Source organism: Carcharhinus amblyrhynchos, chromosome 24 (genome assembly GCF_965287045.1).
Source record: "Carcharhinus amblyrhynchos chromosome 24, sCarAmb.v2.hapA, whole genome shotgun sequence".
Lineage (NCBI taxonomy): Eukaryota > Metazoa > Chordata > Chondrichthyes > Carcharhiniformes > Carcharhinidae > Carcharhinus > Carcharhinus amblyrhynchos.
In genome coordinates, this window is record NC_137347.1 from 36,908,432 (window position 1) to 36,921,723 (window position 13,292).

General features: G+C 48.5%; 1 protein-coding gene across 1 annotated transcript in view; it reads right to left on the reverse strand.

Annotated features, from left to right (window-relative positions):
- LOC145357795 (acid sphingomyelinase-like phosphodiesterase 3b) overlaps positions 1 to 11,271 on the reverse strand; it is a 30,716-nt gene extending 19,445 nt beyond the window's left edge. Inside the window, exons 1-2 of the mRNA XM_080211302.1 lie at positions 11,187 to 11,271; positions 9,172 to 9,382 (exon numbers count right to left, since the gene is read on the reverse strand). Coding sequence (XP_080067428.1) covers positions 9,172 to 9,382; positions 11,187 to 11,247 — 272 coding nt within the window. The 5' untranslated portion in view covers positions 11,248 to 11,271. The remainder of the gene's footprint in view (positions 1 to 9,171; positions 9,383 to 11,186) is intronic.
- Positions 11,272 to 13,292: the final 2,021 nt, after the last annotated feature.

Consider the following 13,292-nt stretch of genomic DNA (forward strand, 5'->3'; position numbering starts at 1 on the left):
GAACAAAGAGATCTAGGGGTACAGGTTCATAGCTCCTTGGAAGTGGGGTCACAGGTGAACTGAATGGTGAAGAAGGCATTCGGCATGCTGGTTTCATTGGTCAGAACACTGAATACAGGCAAGGGGCTGTTTTGTTGAACTTGTACAAAACATTGGTAACGGCCACACTTGGAATACTGTGTACAGGTCTGGTCACCCTATTATAGAAAGGATATTATTAAACTAGAAAGAGTGCAGAAAAAAATTATTAGGAAGCTACTGGGACTTGATGCTTGAGCTCTAAGGAGAGGCAGGACAGACTGGGACTTTTTTCCTTTGGAGCATAGGAGACTTAGGATGCTCTTACAGAGGTCTGTAAAATAATAAGGGGCATGGATCAATTAGATAGAAAACATATTTTCCAGGTCGGGGAGTCTGAAACTAGAGGGCACAGATTTAAGGTGAAACAGGAGAGATACAAAAGGGTCCAAAGAGGCAATTTTTTCACACAGAGGGTGGTGAGTGTCTGGAACAAGCTGCCAGAGGTAGTAGTGGAGGCGGGTGCAATTTTGTCCTTTAAAAAGCATTTAGATAGTTACATGGGTAAGATGGGTATAGAGGGATATGGGCCAAACATGGGCAATTGGGACTAGCTTAGACGTTAAAGAAAAAGGGTGGCGTAGACAAGTTGGGCCAAAGGTTTCCATGCTGTAAACTTCTGACTGTATGACTCTATGGATGACCATCAAATTCAGTACCCTGATCCCTCTTCCCCCTCCCCGTATCCCTTGATCCCTTTAGCTCCAAGAGATAGATCTAATTTCTTCTTGAAGTCACACAACTTTATAATGCCCACATCTCTGCCTTGCCAATCTCCTGAAGCCCCAGTCTTTTGATTTTAAGATCCTTATCTTTGGTTTTAAATCCTCCCATGGCCTGGCCCCAGCCTCCCTCTGTAATCTATTCTTGTTGGACATGTTCATCCCTCACTCTTCTGCTCCCACGCTACATCTCAAGTTGCCTTTTGGGTTGGGATCTTCTGTTCTGGAGTCTAAATTCAGTGTCCGGTGTGGAAGTGGGAGTGATTCCCACTGGATGGGGGTGACGCAGGATGGCAGATACACACAATCTTGATTTGTTCAGCTCATTACGTAGGCACCTGTGAGAAACTCACCGATTCTCACTTAGGGGCAGAAAGGAAGTTGCTAACCCTACTGTTACCTCACAGGGTTAAAGGCCCAGGCATCATATTTAAAGCTTATCCAGACAGCTTGCATTAACCCTCCCACCTTTGCTGCGCTATTGTTCCACCCTTCACCACTAACCTTTCCTTGGTCACCCTCCACGCAATGTGCCATCTGATCTCAAGTGAAGGCTGGCATTTACAGATTCACCCCAAAGAAGACACTGCAACAGCAACTCACTGTTACTCAGGGAAGAAGTCAAATTCACCAGGCGCACGCCACTATGTGCAATGGTGAAAGTGCGCATTCTGATTTCTCGCTGGCCGGGAACTTAATTTGGAGGGGGTCGGGGGGGGGGTGCGAAATCTTAATTCCTGCAATCTGGTCTTTTAATGAGCATGCATGACATGTTACTGCATGCAAAAGACCTTCCTGACATTGTCCGTCAGAAAGCTCAATCCACCTTTAACCCCCGCCTTAAAGTCCTGAGAACACAATTGCTAAAGTTCATCCCACCCATCAGAAAACTGATGTTTGGCCTCAATTTAAGATCCCCCACCTGCCAAGCTTCCCCCCTGCTGGCAGGACTGGAAGATTTTGCCCCGAGTAACTGCTCCTTCAATCCTTGCCCGGTGGAACTTGCTGCCTAAGTCCGTCCCCGTGTCCATAAGATTTCCTGCTTCTCTAACTCCATCCTGAGTTGCTGTCCTTGTTCACTTCCTGTTCCATTGCACAATAAGTCTCTTTGAGAATGGGGAATACTAGTGAAATATATTCAGATCACTGCCCTCAAACCCCCCCCACAGACATCGCTGGCCTCATTGCTGGCCTACACACCCCCCTATCTCCCCCACCAGCTCCACTCCCCCACCCCCACATCACTGGCCTCATTGCTGGCCCCCACAACCCCTCCACAGACATTGCTGGCCTGTACCCACCCCCACCCCCACTCCCACCCCCACACATCATTGGCCTCATCACTGGCCTGCTCAACATCAACCCACCCCCCCAACAGAGATCGCTGACCTCGATGCTGGCCTGTATAACCACCCCCCCCCCACCCCCACACAGACATCGCTGGCCTCACTGCTGCCCCTCCCAACCCCTTGTCTTCCCCCACACACAGACATGGCTGCCCGCTCACCTCATGGCCCCATGGATCTGGATAATGCGGGTACCCAATCCCTCCATCCTTCGAACACACTGTCCTCACTGCTGCCCTGCAAAGAACTTGCATTGTGCTGGCACGCACGACCCCAGCTTGTAATCATTCCCTCTCTTGAATGAGAGCCTTGAGTATTGCACCCCTCGAACGCAGCAACTAATTGGTTAGGAGCCCTGCATCCACCCCCACCCCCGTCCCCTCGGACACAGCAGCTTATTGAATGGCAGCCAATCGGCATCCCGAGGGACGCCTGACACTCAGCTGAATGCAGCTTTCAAAATCTCTCACAAGTATTTGTTGCCAATGGGCCCTTGACTGGCCACACTGACTGCACCCGCACTCCCCGAGTAAGCCAGAGCTGTGTATAAGCTGCAGGAATGGACACACTACAAAGATGGCTGCGTGGAAACCGGCTCCCAGATGTTCTGAGACCGACCAGGAGCACCCAGTAGGTGCCATGGAAGAGAGGCGTCATCATCTGTTCCCCGGTCAAGGGGTGCATCTGCCACGGCATTGTGGGAGGAGGTGACAGAAGCGGTGAAGGCCAGGAGCCTGACTCTGGCAGGCAGTACCGCAAAAAAAATGTACGACCTTCTGCGAGCGGCAAGGGGGAGTGAGCATCCCACTTGGAACTGCGCATATGCCTGGCACGGATCTCCAACCCTGCTTAGACACCTGAAGGGAATGCAGCAAGTTACCTTTCCCCCAGGATCTATCCCCTCCCCCTCACCCCTCAACGGGCACCGTTCAGTGGTGACCGCTTTCCCTGAAACTGCCAGCACAATGCCTGAGACGCAGGCACACATTGCGCACCGTGCGCTACGATATATCAGTGCTTGCTATCCACCTTATTTGTGTTCCCACAGGAAAAGACCATCTACAACACGCAGGAAACGGCACGGATGAGGTACCTGACCTGCGGCAGCTGACCAGCATCAAAGAGCATTCCATGGAGCTGGATGGTCACCAACATCCAGGTCAGCCTGCAGCATCAAGTGAGCAGAAGGCCCCCTCAACCTAGGTCCTCCTCTAAGTAAGTGTAATGCTGCATGGAATGTTTTGCCTCCTAATATGTAATCTTTTTTACAGCTCTGGACCCAGAGGAACCCGGCCCTTTGTGTGTTGCTGCCATCCCCACTACTCTGGAGCAAACTGCCCACGACTCCCTGGATGACACCTCAGAAGGAGGCACTCAGGAATCCTCCGAGGGCAGCACCACTAAAGCGTCACTGGCATGTACCACACAGCGCACCAACACAGAGATGATCACCAAGGTGGGTACCTTTTGTGTCGAGGCTTTTGTGTCACGAGCTGGCGAGCACGTCGCAGCCACTGATCACATCGGGTGGAGGCGGGCACATCCAAGGGTTCGGGCATACAGCGGTCTGCCGGAGGCCAGGATTCAGCTGCCCCAAGCCAGTGGCTGGGTCTCTGGGTTTGTTCCTCCCAAGGTGGTGCTGACACAGCATGGGGGCCAGGCCAATACTGCAAGAGTGGCGACCGCAGTGGGAAGTCCTGGCTCAGGGGTCTGCCCTCATGAGTGACAGAGTCCAGGCCATCCTGGAGAAACAGCAGGCCATGGGCAAGTGTGTTACCGGCATCCAGGAGGCACAGCGTTTGATGGCCATGGATGTCGGGGGCATGTGAGAGACACTGCTGGCCATGGCTGGGACTCTGGCTGGCATTCTGGAGACACAGCAGGCCATGACTGTTAGCCTCAACAACTTAACCCAGGCTCAGAGGGCTACTGCTAAAGGTCTCCAGAGCCTGGCTCACTCACAGAATGCTGTAACAGAGGAGTTGGCCAAGTCTCAGAGGGCCAGAGCTGAGGGATCACAGATCACAGGTGCCGCACCTAGGCCTCCAGGACTGGCTGAGCCAGGTGATGCCAGAGCTTCTGAAGTTCAGTCCAACTACCCTGGCTTCCCATGGAGTGCTCCTGGGGCATCTGGGCACCCCAAGGAAGGAGGAAGGGCTTGAGGCCATGCCAGGGTCTTCCACCCAGGAGTTCCAGACATCCTGAGACCTTCCGATTCCCCCCTTACTCACACCAGGGCGTCTCAGGGCCAGCAAAATGGACAGGGTGGCACCAAAGCAGTGCCATCTGCAAGTCAGCTGAGGTCTTCCAGGTCCTGGACACCCAGGGGACATCCGCCAAGGGCATCACAGGCAATGGGCTATGCATCACAGCTGGACACCTCCACCTCCGATGTGCATTTTGAGGTAACACCGAGAAGAAGCAGCAGACAGCATAAAGTTAGAAAGTTGTTGTTCACTCAAGGGGATGGGTGAAGGTCAGCATTAGTCATGGTTTGATAATCATTTATGTTAAGAGCACAATTAAACTGTTAATTGCACATCACGCTGTGACTAATGTGTGTCTGATTCTCTCCCCCACACCGGCTCACAGCACAGTGTTCCTGACTCCCAAACATAGAGGTGCTGTCTGTTGAGCCTTGCAGACTCAGCCAGTTTCAGAGTACCTTCTCCAACATCCACCAGACCCTTGGTACAAGTACCCACACCCCCTCTGCTCTTGGCCAAAAAATGTGTGTCTTCAACCCTTACAGCTACATGGGTCAGGGTGGCAGCGTGCGTTCGGAGTACAGGTAGGAATCAGACTTGAGTTGCATCAGGGACAGGATCGCAGTGTGCACAATAGCGAGTCGTCATCATCCTCCAGCCTTCAACCAAGACTCGCAAACATTGCCAGCCCAGGCACATTAATAGGGTCGAATGTTTCTGGGGGGTAGGGTGATGGGATGACAGAGGCAGGGGAAGAGTGATGTGGTGGTTTGAGGGCACAGGTCGGTTTGGAGGGGGAATGGTGACTGCACTTGCTCCTTGGGGTGTGGTGGATGTGTGTTGGTTGCCCACCACCTCTCCCTCCCACCCCATCACTGCACAGCACCAGCTAACTGAAGCGGGCTGCAATTAAGGCGACCTTTGCTGTCCTTCTGTGCCAGACACTTGCCATCGCCGCCCGCCCTCTTTCCTCCGGCTCTTCAACCAAGAGTATTGCAGCGGGACATCCACCTTATGGCCTTATTGTAGCGAGTCTCCACCTCGGTCTTGGGCCTCCACACAGGCGTCATCAGCCATGACCTTAGCGGGTAACCCTTGTCACACAGTAGCCATCCCAGGAGCCTGGGCTGGTCTTCAAAGAGCCCAGGGATGTCCGACTGCCAGATCACTAAGCTGGACACTCCCTCGGTGGCATGCATCGACCTGCATGATCTTCATTTGATAGTCGCAGACAGTTTGAACGTTCTGGGAGTGTTGCATCCCTGCATGGGGGGGGCCGAAAGGCGACGCGCGCGCCGTCCACTGCGCCCTGCACATTCGGATTCCCGGGCCTCCTGTGTGCATGGCCCACGTCAAAATTAATGAACTGCGCTGCCCGGGCATACAGGACGTCTGTGACCTGTCGCACACAACTGTGCAAGGAGGCCTGGGAGATCCCAGCTCGGTCGTCACTGGGAGCCTGGAATGATTCGGAGGCATAGGAATTGAGGGCAACCGTAACCTTCACTTCCAGAGGGAGTGGGTGGCCGCCCCTCCCCTCAGGTGCCAGGTCTGACAGCACCTCACAAATGAGTTGCACTCTGGTCTCGGACAAGCACAGCCGATGACAGCACATCTCCTCCGAGAGGGCCTCGACGGCCTGTGCCTCCTTAGCCTCGGCACCCTCCGCATTCTGTGCACCCTCTCGGGAGGCTGCCCACCCACCTCCTGGTCCTCAGCGGCAGCCCCCTGCCCTTCCTCCTAAGGGTCTGATGGTGGCTGCTCCTGTAGCAGTCTCTCCATGCCCACCATCTCCTGAGCCACCGCCTCCTTCTCCTCCTCCATTCTTGCTGTCATTAACATGGCAGCTCCAAATCGTGCAAACTGAGATCCATCTGCACAGTGGGATTTGGAAAGAGCATAGAATAACAGATTATTCTCATTGGCTACATAGACCCAGCACCACCTCAATCCCTCACTTGGGCCACAACCCCTATTTGTGGGAGCTGGCAACACCAGACAATGCATGGTGCCATGCGTGGCCCGATTAGGGTTGTGTGAGATTCCCATCATGACAAACGCTGGCACAGATTATGCAGCCATGGGCAAAGCGCACCCTTGAGCCACTGCTATGTGTGCAACAGCAGCATCCATTGCAGGCATGTGTTGCTGGTCTGTGTCACAGGGCAGGCAACACCAGGTTGTGGTCAGACTTTTTACTGTGTTTACGCCAGTCCAACGCCGGCATACCCACATCATCACAGGGCAGGGACAGACCGCAAAGCAGTGCCAGATGTGTGCCCAGTGACAGCAGATTCCATGCAGTCTGTGTCTGAACCACTGCACCCCGGCCTGGAGCAGCAGCTACTTCATCTGGTTAGGCCTCAGTCAGCACATGGTGCACTCCTCCCCCACCCCAGAACACCAGCATTCATTCGAGTCCCCGCGGCAAATCATAGAATCCTACAGTGCAGAGAGAGGCCATTCAGCCCGTCGAATCTGCACCGACCACAATCCCACCCAGGCTCTCCACCATATCCCTAATCCCACTAATCACACTAACCTACACATAGGACACTAAACGGCAATTTCAACATGGCCAATCAACCTAACCCGCACATCTTTGGACTGTGGTAGGAAACCGGAGCACCCGGAAGAAACCCATGCAGACACGAGGAGAATGTGCAAACTCCACACTCACAGTGACCCAAGCCGGGAATCGAGCCCAGGTCCCTGGAGCTGTGAAGCAGCAGTGCTAACCACTGTGCTATTGTGCCACTGCAAAGTCCCATGGAGGGGGAGGTGGGTGGGGAGGGAGGGTGAGCAGGATTCCCTGACAGAAGCTCATCCAGATAGCTGTGAGGAAATAGAAGCCCCCCCAACTCCCACCCCTACCCCAGATTTCACTGGTCTATGGGCCAACATCTGGAGGCAGCAGGGGGAAGGCCACCAGGCACCTCCAGGGCCTGTCTGCAATATTCTCCGCCTTCCGCTAGGGGCACTTACCTCCTCACACCAGTTTAAGGCTGCCATGCCAGGTTGAGACTTTTAAACACCTACTCTGATTCACGCCAAAGAGGTGGGAGATGGCAGACATGGGTGGAGATTGCTGTGTGGATCCTGATAATGGCATGTAAAGATATGTAAACTCATGCTGATCAGCAGCCTGCTAGTTTTCTGCAGGTTCCCAGTGGCGCTATGTTACTCCAGCTGGGAGATGCGAGCGAGCTGTAAAAGCTGCTGGGGAACCAGCAAAATGGCCAACAGTCCCATCTCCCAGCCCAACCCGCCAGAAACATTGCGGGTCATGATGGGAGAATTGCGGCCATTCTTTCTGAATCTATCTTGTCTAACCCTGTAAGAATTTTGTAAGTTTATATGATATCCCATCTCCCTCTTCTAAACTCAAGTAAATATAATCTTATTCCCTTGAATTACAGTAACCACCCCTTTAATTACAGCAACAAAGAACAAACAAATTACAGCACAGCCCTCCAAGCCTGCACCAACCATGCTGCCTGACTTCGCTAAAACCCCCTACCCTTCCAGGGACCATATCCCTCTATTCCCATCCTATTCATGTATTTGTCAAGACGCCCCTTACAAGTCACTAGCGTATCTGCTTTCACTATCTCTCCCAGCAGCGAATTCCAGGCACCCACCAACCTCCGTGTAAAATATCTGCCTTGTACATCTCCTTTAAACTTTGCCCCTCGCACCTTCAACGTGTGCCCCCTAGTAATTGACTCTTCCATCCTGGGAAAAAGCTTCTGATTATCCACTCTGTCCATGCCACTCATAATCTTGTAAACTCCTATCAGGTCACCCCTCAACCTCTGCCGCTCCAAAGTTTCTTCAACCTCTCCTCATAGCTAATGCCCTCCACTCAAGGCAATATCCTGGTAAATCTTTTCTGTATCCTCTCCAAAACCTCCACATCCTTCTGGTAGTGTGGCAACCAGAAATGAACAATTTATTTCTAGTGTGGCCTAACTAGGGTTCTATAAAACTGCAACAAGATTTGCCCATGTTTAAACTCAATGCCCCAGCTGATGAAGGCAAACATGCCATATGCCTTCTTGATTACCTTCTCCACCTGCATTGCAACTTTTAGTGACCTGTGTACCTATATACCCAGATCCCTCTGCCAATCAATAATCTTAAAGATTCTGCCATTTACTGTATAAACCTTTGGTACCTACTAAAACAATCTTAATTGATGTAATGTTGGGCAACAACATTGCATAACCTATCATGATTAAAACATGCTCTCATACTGTTCGCCTCCCTATGCAAAATAAAGTTTGCCACACACTATTTTATGTAGAGACAGAGAAACATAGAAACTAGAAGCAGGAGTAGGCCATTCAGCCCTTTGAGCCTGCTCCACTATTCATTTTGATCATAGCTGATCATCGAATTCAATATCTCCCCTTTCCCCATATCCCTTGATCCCTTTAGCCCTGAGAGCTATACCTAATTTCTTCTTTAAATCAAACGACATTTTGGCCTTAACTACATTCCACACATTCACCACCCTCTGGATGAAGAAATTTCTCCTCACCTCATTTTTAAAAGGTTTACCCGTTATCCTCAAACTATGACCCCTAATTCTGGACTCCCCCGCCATTGGGAACATTCTTTCTGCATCTATTTTGTCTAACCCTGTTAGAATTTTATAAGTTTAAATGAGACCCCCTCTCACTCTTCTAAACTCCAATGAATATAATCCTATTCCCTTCAATTACAATAACCTTTGGTACCTATCAGGACAATCTTAATTGGTGGTTATTTTGCTATTACCCGTATAATTTTCCACTGATAACTCCAAGAACTTACCCAGTCCAAAGAATGAAGTCTGGCTGGGGGTGGAACCTTTTCATGGTGTAAATGGACAGGTTGATGAGGTCCCAATTGGAGTCACACAGGTAGCTGCCCCACTTCCCAGCGTTTGGTACAGGTTGAGAAGATGAGGGACACACTTTGTTTGGGTTCTCTGTCACTTCATATTGAGGGTCCCAGTGAAGATCTGTGATGTGCCAAAAGTAACCTGTTGGAGACAAACATGTAATCTGGATTAGGATACACCATTCCCAAACCTCAACAACTGTTCTCAATGTGGAAATCACGGCAGCTACAAAACACACTTAATTATTACCCAAAAGACAGAGCTGAAGGCAGAGAAGCTCTCTCAATCAATCAACCTGTGTAGCTAATCTAATCACATCATATATAATTCCTGGTTTTCTATGGGCAAATGTGGTTTCCATTGGGGGTACCAGTTTGGCTACAATTGGCTTCATTGTCTATGGGGTAAGGGCAGAAAAATCAGCCACAATTCCTCCTATCTATTGACTTCTATTGGAAAGTGCATTTGGGTGGACATAATGGGTGAGATTTCAATCCCTGTGGCAGAACTCTGCCGCAGCAATGAGTTCCAAATCCTGGCCACACACCAATGCAGAAATGACGTGATGGAAGCAGGATGAAGCCAGCAGCAGGCCTAATTTACAGCGAAAGGAGAGATAAGGCAGTGTGATCATAAAAAAGGTCTAAAATTTAAATATTAGCTTATCCTTCCTTTTTATCTGTCTATTATTTTGCAAAAGATACTTCATTCACAAAATATTTGAAAGATCATTACAAAAAAATTCAGAATGGCTATCACACAAAGTACAATAATATTCAGGTTTTCTACACAGATCATATTGCATTCCTAGGTGCTTCAATACAAGTGTGATATTTATAATATTCATTGTATACATTCAATGTGAGTCACATAGCCCCTTAATTCACCAAGGCTGAAAGGTCTTAAACTGGGACCTCTCTCCATTGTGCCTCTGTGATTGTTGTCCAAGGTTTAGTGCATCCCTCAGCATGTATTGCTGGACTTTGGAAACTGACAATCTGCAACACTATTGTGGACAATTCTTTAAACTGGAAGACCAACAAACTTCAGGCCAACCAAAGTGTGTCTTTCACACAGTTGATGATCCGCCAGCAGAGGTTCATAGAATCATAGAGTCCCTACAGTGCAGAAGGAGGCCATTTGGCCCATCAAGCCTACACTGACCAAAATCCCACCCAGACCCTACCCCCATAACTCCACATATTGACCCTGATAATCCCCCTGATACTAAGGGGCAATTGAGCATGGTCATTCCATCTAACCTGCATATCTTTAGAATGTGGGAGGAAACCCAAGTACCTGGAGGAAACCCAAGCAGACATGGGGAGAACGTGCAAACTCCGCACAAACAGTGACCCGAGGCCGGAATCGAACCCAGGTCCCTAGCTCTGTGAGGCAGCAATGCTAACAACTGTGCCAGCATCCTAGTTGATGTTTGTCTCAGTGCGCATCCTTAAGAACAGCCGGTAGAGCACAGAATCCTGCATCACAGAGCTGCCCAGGATGAACCCTGACAAAAGCCACTGCATCTCTCGCCAGACTTTCTTTGCAAAAGCACATTTAACTTCAGTCTGTATTGAGTCCTATCCGTGTATCTTGGCAATTTGTTGTTGTTCACTAGTCTATTATATCTGCTGCCAAAGCTGTGAGGACCATCCCACAATTTTCTCTCCTCAATGTTACCTTTTATCTCTGTCCCAACTCTTAGCCTCCTCCTCCATGTTGAGCTTCTAATGGCACATCAAACCTGATCATGAAATGAAAATCGTGTGTCTATGTGTGTGTGTGTGTGTGTGTGTGTGTGTGTGTGCGCGCAATGAAGCTCAGAGGAGTAAGGCCAAATGTTATAGCAATGCTAAAGCAGACATATTGAATATGTTAACTGCAGGAAGCGCCATTTTCATCTCTGATTGAATTAAACAACATAAGATTAATCAGTCCTTACCTCTCTGGCTGAAAATGATCCCAAAATTAATAATAAAAAGAAGGAAGCCCAGAAATCCCATGTTTACGAGACCAGTGTGCACACTCTTAGCAATCACTCGGTCGAATTAATGGTCAAAGTTCCAGTGCTTTCTCTTTTATTGTGGCTCAAAGGAAGGAAGTTTGATTCACAGCCAATATCCTGTCCCAAAAGCCATAACTGTCCTATTAGACTGCAGGATAAAATCCTCTGCAACTCATTTCTCTTCAAATAGGTCTTTACCCCTCAGCAGAAATTAATCTCGGTTCCCATCCCAGGTTATTTCCTAGTGATTTTATGTTGCTTTGACATTCACAAGTTTACTGTTAAAACACAGCAATGCCTCAGTGGTTGTGCTCTTGCTTCTGCATCAGAGTGTTGTGTGCCTTTGTTGATTGACATGGCCATTCGTCTGGAGTTCAGACGAATGAATGGAGGATCTCATAAAGACTTATAAAATTCTGACAGGACTAGACGGGGTAGATGCAGGGAGGATATTCCCGATGGTGGGGGAGTCCAGAACCAGGGGTCACAATCTGAGGATTCAGTGTAGACCATTTAGAGTGGAGGTGAGGAGACATTTCTTCATCCAGAGTGGTGAGCCTATGGAATTCATCACCGTAGGAAGTAGTCGATTCCAAAACATTGAATGTATCCAAGAGGCTGCTGGATATAGCATCTGGGGGAATGGGATTAAAGGTTATGGGGAGAAAACAGGATTAGAGTTGGATGATCAACCATGATTGTAATGAATGGTGGAGCAGACTCAAAGGGCCAAATGGCCTCCACCTGCTCCTATGTTTCTACGATGAGCCAAATGGCTTCCTCCTACATCATATATGTCTATGAATCTATGTTCGGGTTCCATTACAGGGACCTGGGCACTGGTGGAAATGCCATCTTTCAGTTAAGATGTTAAATCAAGGTTTCATCTGTTTACATCTGGGTGCAAAATATCCCATGTCAATATTTCAAAGAAGAGCAGGGGAGTTATCCTGGGTGTCCTGATCAATATTTATTCCTCAATCAACATCACAAGAGACTGATTATCTAGTCACCTGTGGACAAATTGGCTGCTATGCTTCTTACCTCACACTTTGGGATGGCAAATGTGGAATGATGGTACTCTACAATTGGCACAGCTTTATAAAGTATGGGTCAGCAGAGAGATCTTGGTTTGCACATACAAAAAACCTTTGGCAGGGCAAGTTGATAAGGTGTTTAAAAATGGAGATTACTCATGTTTATAAATCAAGGTGCTTAATGTGAAAACAAAGTGACAATGGTAAATATTTATAAATCGCTGATCAGGCCTGAACAATAACAACTTATATTTATATAGTACCCTTAATATAATAAAATAACCCAACCCACGAGCATTAGAGGATGAAATATGACATTGGGCCACAAAAGGAGATTTTAGGTCACATGGCAAAAAGCTTGATGAAAGTAGGAATTGGAGCTACATAATTCAAGATTTAAACATCTTAAAAAGAACAGAAAGGAGGTTTACTTCAATTCCAAGGAAGATTCACGTTGAATTTGATACATCAACTCTGTCTTTCTCTTCATAGATGCAGTCAGATCTGTTGAGTTTTTCCAGCATTTTTTGTTTTTCTTTCAAATCTCCAGTATTTTAATTTTATTTAGATTCAAACTCATTGCCAAAATATCTAGAAGGAGATAAGACTCTTTTCAGTGAGTTGTCAGGATCTAAAACCCTCGTTCTGAAAAGTTGGTGGGAGCTGTTTACATAAATAAAAAGGGAGTTGAGAGTGAGAATTTACAGGATTATGAATAAATAGTGGGATGTGGGACTAAGCATGACTGCTCCTCCAAAGATCCAGTTCAGAGCTATATTGCCTATAAAGTACGTTGGGGTATTCTAAGGTGAGAGGTTGACCGACCCACCCACTGTCTGAAGTTATCAGTAGGGGGGAACAAAGGCATCAACAATCAGAGGAACAAAGTTTTTATAACTAGATCGAGGGCTGAAGAAAAGTGTTACTTTTACACATGGATAAATCAGTGAAGATGAGGATTTTAAAATTTATGTGTTGTGGGAATGGGGGAGATCAGTGTATTCCA